Here is a 21,305-nt window from a genome sequence, read left to right on the forward strand (position 1 = left end):
CAGCTTGCATGTAAAAATGGCCCTATGGGGACAAAAAAAAGGGAAAAAAATGTGTAAAAAGAATAAGTAAATAATAAATGGGAATTAAGCCCTTCCCTAATTAAAGCTTGAATCCCCCCCCCCCCCCCCGCTTTTAAATAAAATAAAATATATTTTTATATATATATATATATATATATATATATATATATATATATAAAAGCCCTTCCTCTAATTAAAAAAAAAAAAAACACCCATTTTTCAAAAAAAAAAAAAAAAACCCTGTCATATGACATAGAAAAAAAAGTATCGGTAATTGTTATTGGCGAGTACTTAAAAAAAGTGTCGGTACTCGTACTCGGTCTTAAAAAAAAAAATGGTATCGGGACATCCCTAGTAAATACTTTATGGTCCAGGCAATCAGTATACATATCCCATGACGCCCCTACATCAGTGTTTTGGGTAACGCACTAGGTCCCTGTGTTGTCTTTTGTCTCCTTTTCTCTGCTTCCAGATACACCTTCTGTAACTGTCATCAGAACATCTCCAGATAGGTAGCTATGTAGCCTAGGTAGCAATGAAGTATGTATATAACATATAGTACGTAACAACTGCGACATGTCATTGGCACTTGGGATAGAATTAGACTATATACAGTGATCCCTCAACTTACAATATTTTTTACATACAATGGTCTTTTCTGGACCATTGTAAATTGGAACCAAACTCAACATACAATGTACAGACAGTCCAGATCTGTGAAACGTGTCAATGGCTGGGAGAACCGACCAATCAGAATGGGCATTCACTGGTAAAACCCCTGTATTACTGAAGTGTATGCACTGACTGGTGTCTGGTAGCGCCCCCTACAGTACAGGAAGGTATTACATGTTCTGTACTCTTTACCTGTGTTACTGAAGTGTATGCATTAACTGGTGTCTCGTAGTGCCCCCTACAGTACAGGGAGGTATTACATGTTCTGTACTCTTTACCTGTATTACTGAAGTGTATGCACTGACTTGTGTCTGGTAGCGCCCCCTACAGTACAGGGAGGTATTATATGTTCTGTACTCTTTACCTGTATTACTGAAGTGTATGCACTGACTGGCGTCTGGTAGCGCCCCCTACAGTACAGGGAGGTATTACATGTTCAGTATTACTCTTTACCTGTGCCAGGGATAGCTGCTCCAGGTAAGGACGGCTCCATTACTTTTTAGGACACTGTGTACTGTACAGGACCCTGGAGAAGCTCCTGTCCTCTCCATAGACAGTGATTACAGCTCCAGTAGATCTTTCTTACTTTTATATATAAGGATTTGCTTTATCTATATTAGTTATCTACTTATTTTTCTTTAATCCTCACTTTTTCCTATTTTTGGATGACATTTTGGTGGCTTCAGAACCAACTACCAGGTTCCCATAGAGTTATTGTCTCAACATACAATGCTTTCAGCATACAATGGTCATCCTGGAACCGATTAATATTGTAACTTGAGGGACCACCGTATTGGAATTACTCCCCCTACCCTCTGCAGTAATACAGTATGAAGGGAACCTGGTGGTCCCTCACGTATGGAAAGCAAAAGCTAATGGCACTTCCATGAGTTCTTACCTTTATAAGCTTGCATCTTATCTGAGCAGAGACCATATGGCTATTTCTTAAGTTGCCCACTCGGAACATCAAACACAATTTCCCGTCACGTTGGGAAATGACGGCGCTCTGGCTGAACATCAGAGTCTCTGCCCTCTTCTTCGGCTGTGACATCTTTATGAACATGCAGCCTATTAGGAAAGCGTCCACGATAGATCCCAGCAAGGACTGAAACAAAAAGAGTATGATCCCTTCGGGGCATTTCTCGGTGATGTACCTGAAACCGTACCCGATGGTGGCTTCTGTCTCTATAAAGAAGAGGAACGCGGAGGGGAAGTTGTAGACGTTGGCCACACAGGGGGTGTAGTTGTCATCGTGAGGTCTGTTAATGTCACCTCGGATATAGGCAATAATCCACCACATGGAAGCCATGACCAACCAAGCCACCGTGTAGGTCAAAATGAATATCAGCAGGTTCCATCTCCATTTCAGGTCCACCAAGGTGGTGAACAGGTCGGACAGGTACCGGCTGGTCTCGCCACCAAAATGTTGAACGTTGCATCGTCCGTTCTTGTCCACAAACCTCTGTCTTTTTCTTTTGACCGAAGGGAAGAACCCCCCTCCTACGGTGGTCGTTACGACATGGTATTCTTCACCAAATTTCCTCCTCAGTGCCGACATCTTTTAATTGTCGAACCGACGTGCAATGTCCACCGAAAAGTAGTTTTTTCTTTTCAACCCCAAAGACGATCTTTACTTGTCTGCATCTCTAGAACCGGTGGTGCAGTCTTGGCTTTACCGGGCATTGACTTGTGAGCAATCTGGAGAGGAATCGCCCCCTGGTTGCTTATCCCTTTTAGCTGAATGCTCCGACTGTGTGCATGGAATAGAAAGATACCGTTCACAGCCTGTTCAGGAGAGCGCAATGTGGACGTGTTCTGTGTGTGCTCGCCTGAAGCCAATCATTGGAATTCTATTACAAAAGTAATCATCCCCTGTGCGGGCTGCTGGCCGCTAGGTGGCGCTCTCGATAAAGCTATCTCCGATGGACGGCGTTCGCAACAGAAGAGATGGCTAAAGCCTTAAGAAATCCTTCAGAATGATTGGATATGGTTAAGAATCCATCAGGGCTTCCTGCAAGTTTCATTTCTTCTAATGGAAAGGTAACAATTGTGTGTGTGTGCTATAGATGCAGAAGAATGTATGTACTGTGTATATGTATGTTTGTGTTGTATGTATGTATGTATGTTTGTATGTACTGTGTATATGTATGTATGTACTGAATATATGTATGTATATATGTGTGTATGTATGTATATATGTGTGTATGTATGTACGGTATGTATGTATGTTTGTATGTATATATGTATATATGTGTGTATATATGTATGTATGTGTGTATATATGTGTGTGAGTATGTATATTTGTGTATTTGTATGTATATATGTAAGCGTGTATGTATATACGTATGTGTGTATATATGAATATATTTACAGTATGTATGTATGTGTATATATGTATGTATATATGTTTGTATATATATGTATGTATGTACAGTACAGACCAAAAGTTTGGACACCTTCTCATTCAGAGTTTTCTTTCTTTTCATGACTATGAATATTGTAGATTCTCACTCGAGGCATCAAAACTATGAATTATCACATGTGGAATTATAGACATAACAAAAAAGTGTGAAACTACTTAAAATCTGTCATATTCTAGGTTTTAGCCACCTTTTGCTCTGATTACTGCTTTGCACACTCTTGGATTCTCTTAATGAGCTGTAGTCACCTGAAATGGTCTTCCAACAGTCTTGAAGGAGTTCCCATGATGCTTAGCACTTGTTGGCCCTTTTTGCCTTCACTCTGCGGTCCAGCTCACCCCAAACCATCTGGATTGGGTTCAGGTCCGGTGACTGTGGAGGCCAGGTCATCTGGCGCAGCACCCCATCACTCTTCTTCTTGGTCACATAGCCCTTACACAGCCTGGAGGTGTTTGGGGTCATTGTCCTGTTGAAATATAAATGATGGTCCAACTAAACGCAAACCGGATGGAATAGCAGCCGCTGCAAGATGCTGTGGTAGCCATGCTGGGTCAGTATGCCTTCAATTTTGAATAAATCCCCAACAGTGTCACCAGCAAAGCACCCCCCCCCCCCACACCATCACACCTCCTCCTCCACACCATCACACCTCCTCCTCCACACCATCACACCTCCTCCTCCACACCATCACACCTCCTCCTCCATGCTTCACGGTGGGAACAAGGCATGTAGAGTCCATCCGTTCACCTTTTCTGCATCACACAAAGACACGGTGGTTGGAACCAAAGATCTCACATTTGGACTCATCAGACCAAAGCACAGATTTCCACTGGTCTAATGTCCATTCCTTGTGTTCTATCTTCTGCTTGTTGCCTGTCCTTAGCAGTGGTTTCCTAGCAGATATTCTACCATGAAGGCCTCACACAGTCTCCTCTGTTGTTCTAGAGATGTGTCTGCTCTAGTACTCTGTGCGGCATTGACCTGGTCTCTAATCTGAGCTGGTGTTACCCTGCGATTTCTGAGATTGTTGGTGACTCGAATGAACTTCTCCTCCGCAGCAGAGGGGACTCTTGGTCTTCCTTTCCTGGGGTGGTCCGCATGTCAGCCAGTTTGTTTGTAGCTCTTGACGGTTTTTGTGACTGCCCTTGGGGACACTTTCCACCCAGAATATGGGATATTTTCAGCTGTTTCACACTTTTTTGTTATGTCTATAATCCCACATGTGATAATTCATAGTTTTGATACCTTCAGTGCGAATCTACAATATTCATAGTCATGAAAATAAAGAAAACTCTGAATGAGAAGGTGTCCAAACTTTTGGTCTGTACTGTATGTATGCACATATTTTATATATATATATATATATATATATATATATATATATATATATGTGTGTGTGTATGTATATACAGTATGCATGTGTGTGTACATATGTGTGTATATATGTATGTACATTATGTATGTGTGAATGTTACAGCATAACTTTCAAATGTCTGGAGATATTTTAATGAAACTTGGTCACATGTTATTTATGTCACCTAAAAATATAGAAGAATTAAATTAACCCAAACCTATGTGATGGTAGTGTTTTTTTTTGTCTATAGTCCCATGAAAGTCTGTAGGACATCCAGTATATCTCTTGATCATGTTACCCTTGGGCTGCAGAGATTGGACAGGACTTTTTAACATCCTGCTGAGTGTCCAGCAGACAGGTGCAGGGAAAAGGTTAGTGCGGGAGATGGGATATGAGGTTGGGATATAAGGATGAGGTATGAAGAATGGATATGAGGATGAGATGTGAGGCTGAAATGAGGAAGGATATGATGATGGGATATGAAGACAGGACATGGGGTTGGGACATGAGGATGAGATGAGGTGCGATATGAGGACAAGACATGCGGTCAGGATATGAAGACAGAATCGTTGAACTTGATGGACGTATGTCTTTTTTCAACCATACTATGTAATATGAGGTTGGGATATGAGGACGGGATATAATGACAGGATACAGGGCCAGGATACGAGGATGAGATATGAGGTCAGGATGTAAGGACAGGATACAGGGCCAGGATACAAGAACGGGATATGAGGTTGAGAAATGAGAATGAGATAAGGTCGGAATATGAGGACAGGATATAAGGACGGGATAAGAGGACAAGATATGAGGAGGAGATCCGAGGACGAGATATGAGGTCGGGATATGAGGTCGGGATATGAGGACAGGATATAAGGACGGGATATGAGGTCGGAATGAGGACAAGATATGAGGATGAGATCCGAGGACGAGATATGAGGACAGGATATGAGGACGGGATATGAGGACGGGATATGAGGACGGGATTTAAGGTCAGAATATAAGGGCAGAATATGAGGTCAGGTTATGAGGTCAAGATATGAGGATGAGATATGGGGACATGATATGAGGACAAGAAATGAGGACAAGATATGCCCCTAATCCTAACCCCTAATCCTAACCCTAATTCTAGGGACATGACGACAAGATATGAGGACAGGATATGAGGTCGGGATATGAGGACAAGATAAAGTATGCAGACAAGATATGAGCATAGGATATGAAAACAATTGCGTCATTGTCGCTTTTCCTCTCCCACAAAATTTAGGTAGGGAGATCGAGCAACGCCAAGTTTTCCCGCTTGTTAATAATGTAAAAGCAAAAAAAAATTATAAAAAAAAGTAATTAATACATCTGGGTGGGGTATGATGAGTGTGTAATGACATTGTTTTCTTTTCTATGACAGTGTAAGCCAGTGTTTCCCAACTGGTGTGCCTCCAGCTGTTGCAAAGCTACAACTTTGGCTGTCTGGGCATGCTGGGAGTTGTAGTTTTGCAACAGCTGCACAAGCTGAGATGCAGAGGGTCCTGTATACCTCAGGTGGTCTATCACTCTGGGAGGATAACATATGTGTATACTGTATATATATATATATCATGGCAGCTGAGGCAAGGGGATAAAAATATAAAATAAAGAGAGCGAGAGAAGAGCAAAAGACAAGTACGGAGCGCCTGACAGATGGATGAGCATTAATCAAACACTCGGGTAAACAGATGAATGCTAAGTTGGATTTTTATTTTTTGTTTTTATCGTAAAGTATTTCCAGTGTGGAGGCCCCCTTGGACCGCGGAGAAGAGGGCGATCCCGCGTATGTAGGAGCTCAGGGGATAAAGGCATCGGTACAGATGGAAACAGTTCATTGGATTTGCAGGAATCATTTATATTTCTTGACCGATGTATCTGGTTAAAAAACGTTCTAGAGTTAAACATTTGCGCCCTGATAAATCTCGGTGGCGATGTGTTTGCACCATTAGGTCGGGGGGGGGGGGGGGGGGGAGACTTATTTATTTATACAGCGCCTACAGATTCCGCAGATTCAAACCTGTCCGGAGGAAAACTTGCTGAGTTACCCATAGCAACCAATCAGATCGCTTCTTTCATTTTTAACAAGACCTCTGTCCTATGTTTCCTATGCCCACTGCTTTTTCCAAGCCGCCAGACGTTTCACTCTGCCCTGATGATCGGTGTAATGAAGAAAACTGTGTCCGTGTAGTGAAATGTGACCCTCCGCACGGGGACACACTATTCTGCTTTACAGCCGGATTCCTCTCACTCCCTAACCCCTAATCCTAACCCCTAATCCTAACTCCTAACTCCCAATTCTAATCCTAACCCCTAACCCTGACCCATAATCCTTAATCCTTACCCCTAATCCTAACCCCTAATCCTAACTCCTATCCCTAATACAAACTCCTAATCCCAATTCTAATCCTAACCCTGACCCATAATCCTTAATCCTTACCCCTAATCCTAACCCCTAATCCTTATACCTAACCCTAACCCCTAATACTAACCCCAAATCCTTACCCTAATTCTAACCCCTAATCCTTACCCTAATCCTAACCCCTAATCCTAACCCCTAATCCTAACCCCTAATCCTTACCCTAATCCTAACCCTAATCGAAACACTGACCCCTAATCCTAACCCCTAATCCTTACCCTAATCCTAACCCCCTAATCCTACCTTCTAATTCTAACCCTAATCCCCACCCCTAACAGCGATCAGCGCCAAGAAGGGTTGAGAGCGCTGAGATCAGGAGCTCAAGTCACATTCACTTCACCCACATAGATTGATGATGAAAGAGCAGTTTTTTATTGCCGTTTTTTATTTTATTTATTTATTTTTTATGTCAAAATGCCAAACAAACGTTGTGTGTGTCCTGTAGCCTAACAGTAGTATACTTTTATATAGCAAATATCAAATCTGCCTAGTAAAGACTGAAAGGGGTACTCCAGAACTAGACATCTCATCCCCTATGCACAAGGTAGGGGATAAGTGTCTGATCGTGAGGGGTCAGGCCGCTGTGGTAGGTTTACTACTTTCTGTAGTGCCTATACCACCAGTTGTAGACTATCCCGGGGAACGGCTTGATGACCATAGATCTGTACGGAGGTTAAAGGGGTACTCCAATGCTAGACATCTTATCCCCTATCCAAAGCGATCTCCGTGCCGCACTTGGTGTTCTGAACAAATGCCGGGTTCCGGCGGCAGTGGTCGTGACATCACGCAACGCCCCCTCGTGACATCACACCAAGCCTCCTCCATTCATGTCTATGGGAGGGGGCATGATGGCCGTCATGCCCCCTCCCATAATCATGAATGGAGGGGACGTAACGTGACACCACAAGGGGGCGTGATGTCACGACCACTGCTGCCGGAACCCGGCGTTGGTTCAGAACGCCAAGTGCGGCACAGAGATTGCTTTGGATAGGGGATAAGATGTCTAGCATTGGAGTACCCCTTTAAGGGGGAAGTCAATGGCTCCCTTAAACGACACCCGCACCAAACCGGTTGTAGCATCAAATGTCCTACATAACTTGTTGTCCATTGCAATTACTGCAGACGCTTCAAGCAAGACTATAAACATATACAGTGCCCGATCCTAGACATCAGCTACCAGTATGGAACTATCCATGGTGCTGAATAAAAAAAAAATAGAAAGACAGCGTGTATGTATATATCAAAGGGGTTTCTCTGATCACTATAGATCCGCTTTCTGAGCCTCCGTCCCGCATCGCCAGTCGCTCCATGCACCGGATGTCTGGAGAGCTGCAGCAGAGATCACGGGGGTCCCCAGTGGCGGGACCCCCATGATCAGACATCTTATCCCCTATCCTAGATGTCTAGGGGCGAGTACACCTTTAATGGGGTTCAGGTCTGAAGATTGGGCTGGCCATGACCGGGTCCTTATCTGGTGGTCCTCCATCCACACCTTCATTGACCTGGCTGTGTGTCATGGAGTGTTGACCTTAACGGGGTACTCCGCTGCTCAGCATTTTGAACAAACTGTTCTGAACGCTGGAACAGACGCCGGGAGCTCCTGACATCATAGCCCCACCCCCTCATAACATCATGCCCCGCCCTCTCAATGCAAGTCTATGGGTGAGGGCGTGACGGCTTCCATAGACTTGCATTGAGGGGGGCAGGGTGTCACATCACGAGTTCCCAGTGCCGGCTCCAGCGTTTGGATCAGTTTGTTCCAAACGCTGAACCGCGGAGTACCCCTTTAAAAAAAATAACTAACAGTCGGGAACATTGTCAGATCAGAAAAAAAGCCAATATTCTTTCAGAATAACTTGTGCTTGGCTTGATTCATACGTCCTTAAAAAAAGACAAATTTGCTCCATTTCAGTCCTGGTAAAGCGCCCCCAGATTATCACTGATCCTCCATTAAATTTGACAGTGGGTGCAAGCGGCTTGTGGGCTTCTCCAGGTATCCGTCTAAGGCTGGGTTCACATCACGTTTCCAGCATACGGGACCGCATACGGCTGGGGGGAGCTAAAAGCTTGCGATCAATGAGCCGACCGGAGTGAAACGCCGACTCCGGTCGGCACATTTTTGCCCCGTATGCGGTTTTCCACCGGACCTAAAACCACGACATCATTAGCGGGGCGCGGCCGTGACCTCACGAGCCTCCGGTGCTGCACTTGATGCTCAAAACAAACGCAGGGTGCAGCACGGAGATCGCAGGGGTCAGTGGGACCCCGCGATCAGACATCTTATCCCCTTTGGGTAGGCGATAAGATGTCGAGGGGCGGAGTATCCCTTTAATTACAGGACAGGCCTTAATGGTGTTCGAGATTAAATTAAATACACAACGATAATAACATTGAGTACGAAATCCAACACGACGATGGAGACAAATCTACAGGGTCAACATCTATTTTAGGATTGAACAAAATAGGTCAAACTGCAGACACCGTATTCTTAGTATTAGAGTTAGAGTCTTTTCTTCTACACCTACATTTTCATTTTATAGAGAATTAAAGTTTGTAGCCTTTTTTTTTTATTATTATTTTTTTTTACTGTATAAAAAATGTCCTGAAAAATGTGATAAAAGACACTGAGAGTCACAGGTATCTATATTTAATGTGCCAAAGATCTGAGCTCATCCATCTGCTCCTGTGTTTGGAGCAGATTATAGGATGTCACTGGTGTTCACCGGTTCACCCGCTAAGAACGGATAATGCCGTTTTTTTTTTGGGCGGCTCAGACTGCGCTGTGTAGGTTGTTATAATAGCAGAAGTGTCTGGATATGATTACTGTACATATACTGTACGTTTCCTACTATACACATTAAGCACATGTTCTCTATTCCTTTTCGTTTTGTGTCACATCTGTAACAAAAAAAAAATCCTCTAAGAGCGCGTGCACATAAGCATTAAAGGGGTATTCTGGGATTTATTTTTTATTTTTATTTGACTGTGCTTCAGGGGCTGTAAAGTTAGTGTAGTTCACAATATAGTGTCTGTAGTGTATGGCTGGTCTCACAATCTTATGTGATCTTTGCCCCGATGTTGTCGTCTCAACTTTTCCCAGGTAACGGTGCAGCCGAGACATTACATCACAAGTCAGGTGCTGAACGGGAGCCTGTCTGTGCTTCAGTGGGTGGAGCGACCGCTGGGTGAGATGGAGATCATTCTCCAAAGGGCTGCAGGAAATTGTAGTTTCAAGCATGGTAGGCATTGAAGGAAGACCAGCTGTGCTGCAATGGGTGGGGTGACTGATGTGTGGGAGGGAGAAAAGTGACCTCACAGATCCTGGGACTTGTAGTTGGAGGGAGGGAACTCTAACAGGAAATAGCCATTTTTGCTCACAAAAAAGAAAGCATCAACGTTATGGTGGACTCAAAACACAGTCGTTTAGCCCCAAGACAAGCACAGATCCTTCCCAAGCATGTTCATTACTGTCTGGCAGGTAAGTACTAAAGTGACCTTTTGTTGGATAACCCCTTTAACCATGTGGTTTTGATGTGGAATCTGTGCCAATTGTCCTGTCAAAATCCACACTGACCTCAACTTTGATAATGTGGCGCAGTGCTGCATATGGATCTGGTCCCCTGCAGCTCCTGTTTAGCTCCATCCAGTCTCCTGATCATGTTGTGGCCTCCAGGCCAGGCTCAGCCAATCACTGGCTGCAGCGCTCATCTGAGAAGCTAGATTGAGACAAGAGAGAAGATTGTATATACCGTATTTATCGGCGTATAACACGCACTTTTTAGGCTAAATTTTTTAGCCTAAAGTCTGTGTGCGTGTTATACGCCGATACACCCCCAGGAAAGGCAGGTGGAGAGAGGCCGTCGCTGCCCGCTTCTCTCCCCCTGCCTTTCCTGGGGTCTAGAGCGCTGCTGTCGGCCCTTCTCTCCCCCTGGCTATCGGCGCCGCTGCCCGTTCTGTCCCCCTGACTATCGGTGCCGACAGCCAGGGGGAGAGAAGGGGCAGCGGCACCCATTGCCAGCGCCGCTGCCCCGTTGCCTCCCTCCATCCCCGGTGGCATAATTACCTGAGTCGGGTCCGCGCTGTTGCAGGCCTCCGGCGTGCGTCCCCGGCGTCGTTGCTATGCGCTGAACGGCGTGGCGCATGACGTCAGTGCGCCGTGCATAGCAACGACGCAGGGGACGCACGCCGGAGGCCTGCAGCAGCGCGGACCCGATTCAGGTAATTATGCCACCGGGGATGGAGGGAGGCAACGGGGCAGCGGCGCCGGCAATGGGTGCCGCTGCCCCTTCTCTCCCCCTGGCTGTCGGTGCCGCTTCTCTCCCCCTGGCTATCGGCGCCGGCAATGGGGCGCCGGCACCGATAGTCAGGGGGACAGAACGGGCAGTGGCGCCGATAGCCAGGGGGTGAGAAGGGCCGACAGCAGCGCTCTAGACCCCAGGAAAGGCAGGGGGAGAGAAGCGGGCAGCGACGGCCTTTCTCCCCCTGCCTTTCCTGGGGGTATATCGGGGTATACACACGCACACACGCACCCTCATTTTACCATGGATATTTGGGTAAAAAACTTTTTTTACCCAAATATCCTTGGTAAAATGAGGGTGTGTGTTATAGGCCGGTGCATGGTATACCCCGATAAATACGGTAGTTTCTTTTACAAAACACTATATAAACCCTTTAATTAAGAAAAATACCAAGAAAGGACTTTTAAGGGGTACTCCGCCCTTAGACATCTTATCCCCTATCCAAAGGATAGGGGATAAGATGCCTGATCGCGCGTGGTCCCCAGCTCCCTGCTGCACTCGGCGTTCGTTTAGAGCTTCGGGTGCAGCACCGGAGGCTTGTGACGTCATGGCCACACCCCCTCAATGCAAGTCTATGGGAGGGGCCGTGACGGCCCCTCCCATAAACTTGCATTGAGGGGGCATGGCTGTGACGTCACAAGCTGAGCATGACCGTGACATCACGAGCCTCCGCCTCGCCAGTCATCCGGCATGGAGCGAACTTCGCTCCATGCACCGGATGTCTGGGGATCCACAGCCTAGATTGCGGGGGTCCCCTTTTGGATAGGGGATAAGAAGTCTAGGGGCAAAGTACCCCTTTAAAACAAAAATGAAAAATGCCACAGAAGGGCTTGCTGTTTTTTCTCACAACCTTCTGTATTCTTAATTCATCCAGAATTCGGAGTACCCCTTAAAGGATTCTTGCCAAAGATGTTTCTCTAGAATATCATAGGAATCATTATGTACCGTACAACACGTTTAGTGCTTATCCATTTGCATGAAATGTTACTGTCATTTTACTCTCATTCATTACCATGATTTATACAGAGGGCCCTGAATGGGCATCTCCTATATTCTCCAAATTGAGATAATGAATAGGCCGTTTTATTGTCCGCATGGTATGACATTATTTTATGGTGATTACAGAATGCCGTCCGATAATGTGTATTATAACCGCTACAGAATGCGCTTTAATGTTGAATTATGAGGAGATAAGTCAATTCGATATTGAGGTTAATCACATATAAGAGGAGCTCGGTCAGATGATTTAGAAGTCGCTGTTTGTGCCTGCGTGAATTATAAGAGTCATTACCCGTAGTCAAGGCTAATAATTTACAGCAGGCCACCTACGGGTTAACGTATGGCCCTATACTGCCTCGTAAAAGAGAGCCCCCCCCCCCATGCTGCACAGTCATACATGCATACGCTGCTTTATTCCTCATCAGTAGCGCAGGGAAGGTCAGTTCCTCATAGGTTCACATTGTCTATGGAGAGTGCAGAATACAGCAAAAGGGAATATTCCCACTGGACTCTAAGGAGACCCATAAGATGAAGGCTGGAGGCCTTTCTTGAGACTCGTCTAACATGGTGTTTAAGTGGCCACTTACTTCCTTTCTCTACAGTAATGATTCAAATGGCCAGAATGTTGATGGTCGCAGTACACTAGCATAGACTTTAAACAGTGTTGACTTCGCATGGTCCCTCAGAACCTCCCACAAGCAATCAATAAATCAATTTTTAATCTTATAACATAACTTGCTGTGTGCACACGGGAGAAGGGATGCCACTACTCTTGACCCATCTCTAACCAGACCACAGTCCCATTCAGTCCACCGCACCTATAGAGTGAACCCACCAGGCCACCACTACAGGCCTCAAAGGAGGAAACCATAAGCTACATGTTGTTCACCAACCCCTCCCAGGCTGAAGTTGCCAGCATAGCGTCTCTTGGTTCCCTCCCAGGTTGTAGTCTTTCACAGCCCCCGGAAGACTTCCCAGAACGGACCCATGCCCAAACTACCCAGAACAGACCCATGCCCAGACTTCCTAGAACAGGTACATGCCCAGACAGACCAATGCCCAGACTTCCCAGAATGGACCCATGCCCAGACTTCCCGGAATGGACCCATGCGCAGACTTCCCAGAATGGACCCATGCCCAGACTTCCCGGAATGGACCCATGCCCAGACTTCCCAGAATGGACCCATGCCCAGACTTCCCAGAACGGACCCATGCCCAGACTTCCCAGAACGGACCCATGCACAGACTTCCCAGAACGGACCCATGCACAGACTTCCCAGAATGGACCCATGCACAGACTTCCCAGAACGGACCTATGGCTAGACTTCCCAGAATAAACCCATTCCCAGACTTCCCAGAACGGACCCATGCACAGACTTCCCAGAACGGACCCATGCCCAGACTTCCCAGAATGGACCCATGCCCAGACTTCCCAGAATGGACCCATGACCAGACTTCCCAGAACGGACCCTGCCCAGACTTCCCAGAACGGACCCATGCACAGACTTCCCAGAACGGACCCATGCCCAGACTTCCCAGAACAGACCCATGCCTAGACTACCCAGAAAGGACTCATGCCCAGACTACTCAGAACGGACCCATACCCAAACTTCCCAGAACGGACCCATGCCCAGACTTCCCAGAACGGACCCATGCCCAGACTTTCCAGAACGTACCCTGCCCAGACTTCCCAGAACGGACCCATGCACAGACTTCCCAGAACGGACCCATGCCCAGACGGACTCATGCCCAGACTACCCAGAACGGACCCATGCCCAAACTTCCCAGAACGGACCCATGCCCAGACTTCCCAGAACGGACCCATGCCCAGTCTTCCCAGAACGGACCCATGCCCAGACTACCCAGAACGGACCCATGCCCAGACTTCCCAGAACGGACCCTGCCCAGACTACCCAGAACGGACTCATGCCCAGACTTCCCAGAACGGACCCTGCCCAGACTACCCAGAACGGACTCATGCCCAGACTACCCAGAACGGACCCATGCCCAGACTTCCCAGAACAGACCCTGCCCAGACTTCCCAGAACAGACCCATGCACAGACTTCCCAGAACAGACCCATGCACAGACTTCCCAGAATGGACCCATGCACAGACTTCCCAGAATGGACCCATGCCCAGACGGACTCATGCCCAGACCCATAAGGAGTTCTGCAATCTGCTTACTTCCTTAGCTAGACCCCATCCCTCTACTCCTAGTGGCATTTATTTCTCAGATTAGCTTTTCTTCTGTTTTTAGTGACTTTCCAGGCCAAACTCTTCAATGACACAACCTACATTAATAAGATCACTTATTAAAGGGGTACTCCGGTGAAAACCTTTTATATTTTAAATCAACTGGTGCCAAAAAGTTAAACATATTTGTAAATTACTTCTATTAAAAAATCTCAATCCTTCCAGTACTTATTAGCTGCTGAATGCTACAGAGGAAATTCCTTTCTTTTTGGAACACTGATGACATCACGAGCACAGTGCTCTCTGCTGACATCTCTGTCCATTTTAGCAACCATGCATATCAGATGCATATCAGATGTATGCTAAGGGCAGCATGGTGGCTTAGTGGTTAGCACTGCTGCCTTGCAGTGCTGGGGCCTTGGGTTCAAATCCCACTAAGGACAACAATAAATAAAGACTTATTATTATTATAATAACGTCAGCAGAGAGCACTGTGCTCGTGATGTCATCAGAGAGAATTCCAAAAAGAAAAGAATTTCCTCTGTAGTATTCAGCAGCTACAGGAAGGATTAAGATTTTTTAATAGAAGTAATTTACAAATCTGTTTAACTTTCCGGAGCCAGTTGATTTAAAAGAAAAAAGGTTTTCACCGGAGTACCCCTTTAACTTCAGAAGCTCATAAGTGCTCTCTGATGACACATGTCTCGAGAACCGCCCAGTTTAGAAGAGGTTAGCTATGGGGATTTGCTTCTAAACTGGGCGTTTCCCGAGACACGTGTCACCAGAGAGCACTTAGACAGAAAATAACAACCTTAACTTCAGAAGCTTATAAGTACTGAAAGGATTAAGATTTTTTAATAGAATTAATTTACAAATCTGTTAAACTTTCTGGAGCCAGTTGATATATATATATATATAAAAAAAAGTTTTTTTCCTGGATAACCCCTTTAAAAACCCACAAAGAAACCTACACAACACTCTTAGGCCTACACTACAGGTCCTGCCTTTTTACTGCTGTTATTTTACAATAACGGATGAAAAATAATGGATGCAATAACTGGTAATAACGGATGATAACTGACGACCATCATCCTTTATTTTTCATGGGTTTTTTCTTAAAAATCCGTTATTACCAGTTACATCTGTGTGTGTTTTTTAATCAGGTTTTTAACCCTTTTTTCGTGAAGCAGTGGGAAAAAAAGGACACTGAAACCCTAAAATTCGGGTCGGGTTTCTTAATAAATCAGTGGGAAAACAAGGTTTCGGTCGGGAAACGCCCCTTTTTAGGCTTTCAAAATCCCGGGTTCGTAGGAAAGGCTTGTCGCAGTTTGTCGCACGATGTCTGCGCCTTGTCGCAGACAAAAAAAAAACGACAAAAACTGTCAGGTTTCCAAATATAAATGAAGGCCAATATGTTGCTTTTTTGTGAAAATGTCAGGAACTCGCCCCCTTTCTGTGACCACGCCCCTTTCCCGATGGTCACACCCCTTTTTGGGGGTTTTCTCAGTAAAATGGAAAGTTAGTCAGGTTTTTCTAATTTCTGGTGCGAATTCTGTCGCACATTTCGGCGCAGACAGAATTTCTGGCGCAATGCCCCACAATCTGGCGCCCAGCCTGACAAAACATGTCGGGTTTGCAATAGTAAATGAGGGCCAGTATGCACCTAAATAACTTAGAAAAACCTGACAAAAACTAGTGGGTTTTAGCTTAGTAAATGAGGCCCTATATCTTTATTGTGTATAACAGACAATAACAAATAAGCAATAAACATTTTCTTTCAAACATGTGAGCAGTCTCTCAGGTCACCAAACAATCTCTTAAAGGAAATCTGTCATCAGTGTCACCTGTCGGTACAGAGAGGTAGTGCAGGTGACACTTGTCCCGTTCCGTGCTGTAGTTCTCCAACAATCCTCTTCGGGATCTTCTGCTCTGGGCCTGACTTGGAGCATGGGCGGAGCTTAGTGACATCCCCGCTGCTGTTCTCTGCTGGGTCCCACTGCTGGCAAACAGTAGCGGTTATGTCACTAAGCTCCGCCCATGCTCCAAGTCAGGCCCAGAGCTTAAAATACCAAAGAGGATTGTCAGAGAACTACAGGAAGGAATGGGACAAGGTAAGTACCATTGTCATCAGTGTCACCTGCACTACCTGTCTGTACCGACAGGTGACACTGGTGACAGATTTCCTTAAACAGCAACTGAAACTGGGAATACATGTCTACCACTCTTAAAGCCTCGTTGACATTACTCTCTGTGGCACGTAAACATTACTGTCTAAATGGATGGTGTCATATATGTGCACGGACAGGCATGGGCCCTATAGACATTGACTTCAATGGCCGAATGTAGTCACTTAGTAACTATCTTCTGGTCATTTTCGGCATGTGTGTGTACTATAAGGCGCAGCACACTACGCTTGTGAGTCCGAGTTAAAAAACACTTATACATCCAGGAAATTACCCGGACGTAGCCACTAGCTGACTACATTCTTCCATTGAAGTCAGTGGGGCCCGTGCTTGTCCCACGATGAGCTGCTCCTTTGGACACCAGGTGAGGGCGGCTCCATGTTACTTTTTTAGGACATTGTGTGTACTGTACAGGACCCCGAAGAAGCTCCTGTCCTCTACATAGACAGTGATTTACAGCTCCCAGTCTCTTGGTTCCCTCCCAGGTTGTAGTCTTTCACAGCCCCCGGAAGACTTCCCAGAACGGACCCATGCCCAAACTACCCAGAACGGACCCATGCCCAGACTTCCTAGAACAGGTACATGCCCAGACAGACCAATGCCCAGACTTCCCAGAATGGACCCATGCCCAGACTTCCCGGAATGGACCCATGCCCAGACTTCCCAGAATGGACCCATGCCCAGACTTCCCAGAACGGACCCATGCCCAGACTTCCCAGAACGGACCCATGCACAGACTTCCCAGAACGGACCCATGCACAGACTTCCCAGAATGGACCCATGCACAGACTTCCCAGAACGGACCTATGGCTAGACTTCCCAGAATAAACCCATTCCCAGACTTCCCAGAACGGACCCATGCACAGACTTCCCAGAACGGACCCATGCCCAGACTTCCCAGAATGGACCCATGCCCAGACTTCCCAGAATGGACCCATGACCAGACTTCCCAGAACGGACCCTGCCCAGACTTCCCAGAACGGACCCATGCACAGACTTCCCAGAACGGACCCATGCCCAGACTTCCCAGAACAGACCCATGCCTAGACTACCCAGAAAGGACTCATGCCCAGACTACTCAGAACGGACCCATACCCAAACTTCCCAGAACGGACCCATGCCCAGACTTCCCAGAACGGACCCATGCCCAGACTTTCCAGAACGTACCCTGCCCAGACTTCCCAGAACGGACCCATGCACAGACTTCCCAGAACGGACCCATGCCCAGACGGACTCATGCCCAGACTACCCAGAACGGACCCATGCCCAAACTTCCCAGAACGGACCCATGCCCAGACTTCCCAGAACGGACCCATGCCCAGTCTTCCCAGAACGGACCCATGCCCAGACTACCCAGAACGGACCCATGCCCAGACTTCCCAGAACGGACCCTGCCCAGACTACCCAGAACGGACTCATGCCCAGACTTCCCAGAACGGACCCTGCCCAGACTACCCAGAACGGACTCATGCCCAGACTACCCAGAACGGACCCATGCCCAGACTTCCCAGAACAGACCCTGCCCAGACTTCCCAGAACAGACCCATGCACAGACTTCCCAGAACAGACCCATGCACAGACTTCCCAGAATGGACCCATGCACAGACTTCCCAGAATGGACCCATGCCCAGACGGACTCATGCCCAGACCCATAAGGAGTTCTGCAATCTGCTTACTTCCTTAGCTAGACCCCATCCCTCTACTCCTAGTGGCATTTATTTCTCAGATTAGCTTTTCTTCTGTTTTTAGTGACTTTCCAGGCCAAACTCTTCAATGACACAACCTACATTAATAAGATCACTTATTAAAGGGGTACTCCGGTGAAAACCTTTTATATTTTAAATCAACTGGTGCCAAAAAGTTAAACATATTTGTAAATTACTTCTATTAAAAAATCTCAATCCTTCCAGTACTTATTAGCTGCTGAATGCTACAGAGGAAATTCCTTTCTTTTTGGAACACTGATGACATCACGAGCACAGTGCTCTCTGCTGACATCTCTGTCCATTTTAGCAACCATGCATATCAGATGCATATCAGATGTATGCTAAGGGCAGCATGGTGGCTTAGTGGTTAGCACTGCTGCCTTGCAGTGCTGGGGCCTTGGGTTCAAATCCCACTAAGGACAACAATAAATAAAGACTTATTATTATTATAATAACGTCAGCAGAGAGCACTGTGCTCGTGATGTCATCAGAGAGAATTCCAAAAAGAAAAGAATTTCCTCTGTAGTATTCAGCAGCTACAGGAAGGATTAAGATTTTTTAATAGAAGTAATTTACAAATCTGTTTAACTTTCCGGAGCCAGTTGATTTAAAAGAAAAAAGGTTTTCACCGGAGTACCCCTTTAACTTCAGAAGCTCATAAGTGCTCTCTGATGACACATGTCTCGAGAACCGCCCAGTTTAGAAGAGGTTAGCTATGGGGATTTGCTTCTAAACTGGGCGTTTCCCGAGACACGTGTCACCAGAGAGCACTTAGACAGAAAATAACAACCTTAACTTCAGAAGCTTATAAGTACTGAAAGGATTAAGATTTTTTAATAGAATTAATTTACAAATCTGTTAAACTTTCTGGAGCCAGTTGATATATATATATATATAAAAAAAAGTTTTTTTCCTGGATAACCCCTTTAAAAACCCACAAAGAAACCTACACAACACTCTTAGGCCTACACTACAGGTCCTGCCTTTTTACTGCTGTTATTTTACAATAACGGATGAAAAATAATGGATGCAATAACTGGTAATAACGGATGATAACTGACGACCATCATCCTTTATTTTTCATGGGTTTTTTCTTAAAAATCCGTTATTACCAGTTACATCTGTGTGTGTTTTTTAATCAGGTTTTTAACCCTTTTTTCGTGAAGCAGTGGGAAAAAAAGGACACTGAAACCCTAAAATTCGGGTCGGGTTTCTTAATAAATCAGTGGGAAAACAAGGTTTCGGTCGGGAAACGCCCCTTTTTAGGCTTTCAAAATCCCGGGTTCGTAGGAAAGGCTTGTCGCAGTTTGTCGCACGATGTCTGCGCCTTGTCGCAGACAAAAAAAAAACGACAAAAACTGTCAGGTTTCCAAATATAAATGAAGGCCAATATGTTGCTTTTTTGTGAAAATGTCAGGAACTCGCCCCCTTTCTGTGACCACGCCCCTTTCCCGATGGTCACACCCCTTTTTGGGGGTTTTCTCAGTAAAATGGAAAGTTAGTCAGGTTTTTCTAATTTCTGGTGCGAATTCTGTCGCACATTTCGGCGCAGACAGAATTTCTGGCGCAATGCCCCACAATCTGGCGCCCAGCTTGACAAAACATGTCGGGTTTGCAATAGTAAATGAGGGCCAGTATGCACCTAAATAACTTAGAAAAACCTGACAAAAACTAGTGGGTTTTAGCTTAGTAAATGAGGCCCTATATCTTTATTGTGTATAACAGACAATAACAAATAAGCAATAAACATTTTCTTTCAAACATGTGAGCAGTCTCTCAGGTCACCAAACAATCTCTTAAAGGAAATCTGTCATCAGTGTCACCTGTCGGTACAGAGAGGTAGTGCAGGTGACACTGATGACAATGGTACTTACCTTGTCCCGTTCCGTGCTGTAGTTCTCCAACAATCCTCTTCGGGATCTTCTGCTCTGGGCCTGACTTGGAGCATGGGCGGAGCTTAGTGACATCCCCGCTGCTGTTCTCTGCTGGGTCCCACTGCTGGCAAACAGTAGCGGTTATGTCACTAAGCTCCGCCCATGCTCCAAGTCAGGCCCAGAGCTTAAAATACCAAAGAGGATTGTCAGAGAACTACAGGAAGGAATGGGACAAGGTAAGTACCATTGTCATCAGTGTCACCTGCACTACCTGTCTGTACCGACAGGTGACACTGGTGACAGATTTCCTTAAACAGCAACTGAAACTGGGAATACATGTCTACCACTCTTAAAGCCTCGTTGACATTACTCTCTGTGGCACGTAAACATTACTGTCTAAATGGATGGTGTCATATATGTGCACGGACAGGCATGGGCCCTATAGACATTGACTTCAATGGCCGAATGTAGTCACTTAGTAACTATCTTCTGGTCATTTTCGGCATGTGTGTGTACTATAAGGCGCAGCACACTACGCTTGTGAGTCCGAGTTAAAAAACACTTATACATCCAGGAAATTACCCGGACGTAGTCACTAGCTGACTACATTCTTCCATTGAAGTCAGTGGGGCCCGTGCTTGTCCCACGATGAGCTGCTCCTTTGGACACCAGGTGAGGGCGGCTCCATGTTACTTTTTTAGGACATTGTGTGTACTGTACAGGACCCCGAAGAAGCTCCTGTCCTCTACATAGACAGTGATTTACAGCTCCCAGCAGATCTTTATTACTTTTATATGGAAGGATTTGCTTTATCTATATTAGTTATCTACTTCTTTTTCTTTAATCCTCACTTTTTCCTAATTTTTGGATGACATTTTGGGGCTTCAAAACCAATGACCAGTATTCAGTAGAATTATGGGCTCAGGATACAATGGTCATCCTGGAACCAATAAATATCGTAACTTAAGGGACCATCGTATTAAATTCCATGCAGCATTATGTGTTCACAACTTTTTGGAATATCCCAATAAAATTTTACGAAATAAGGCTCTGCCCAAGGGCGTATCTGTAGGGGGTGCAGAGGTAGCAGTCGCAGCAGGGCCCTGGTACCTGAGGGGCCCAAAAGGTACAGGCTACACCTCTG

General features: G+C 45.8%; 3 protein-coding genes across 4 annotated transcripts in view; 2 read left to right on the top strand and 1 right to left on the bottom strand.

Moving 5' to 3' along the window:
* The window catches only part of LOC130296775 (G protein-activated inward rectifier potassium channel 1-like), a 62,403-nt gene extending 59,756 nt beyond the window's left edge, over positions 1 to 2,647 (bottom strand). The window contains exon 1 of one of the 2 annotated variants that reach the window (XM_056548691.1): positions 1,592 to 2,639. In XM_056548691.1, coding sequence (XP_056404666.1) covers positions 1,592 to 2,251 — 660 coding nt within the window. In that variant the 5' untranslated portion in view covers positions 2,252 to 2,639. Of the gene's footprint in view, positions 1 to 1,591 lie in introns of both variants that reach the window. The other variant, XM_056548692.1, reaches the window with a different exon arrangement.
* Positions 2,648 to 13,243: 10,596 nt separating this feature from the next.
* Positions 13,244 to 14,368, top strand: LOC130296942 (uncharacterized). Its single transcript, XM_056549007.1, has one exon. It carries the CDS (start codon positions 13,244 to 13,246, stop codon positions 14,366 to 14,368), a length of 1,125 nt encoding a protein of 374 aa, XP_056404982.1.
* A 2,048-nt stretch (positions 14,369 to 16,416) lies between these two features.
* LOC130296943 (uncharacterized) lies at positions 16,417 to 18,236 on the top strand. Its single transcript, XM_056549008.1, has 2 exons — positions 16,417 to 16,509; positions 17,067 to 18,236. Exons 1-2 carry the CDS (start codon positions 16,417 to 16,419, stop codon positions 18,234 to 18,236), a joined length of 1,263 nt encoding a protein of 420 aa, XP_056404983.1.
* Positions 18,237 to 21,305: the final 3,069 nt, after the last annotated feature.

The sequence above is a fragment of the Hyla sarda genome, chromosome 12, assembly GCF_029499605.1.
Source record: "Hyla sarda isolate aHylSar1 chromosome 12, aHylSar1.hap1, whole genome shotgun sequence".
NCBI classification, from domain to species: domain Eukaryota; kingdom Metazoa; phylum Chordata; class Amphibia; order Anura; family Hylidae; genus Hyla; species Hyla sarda.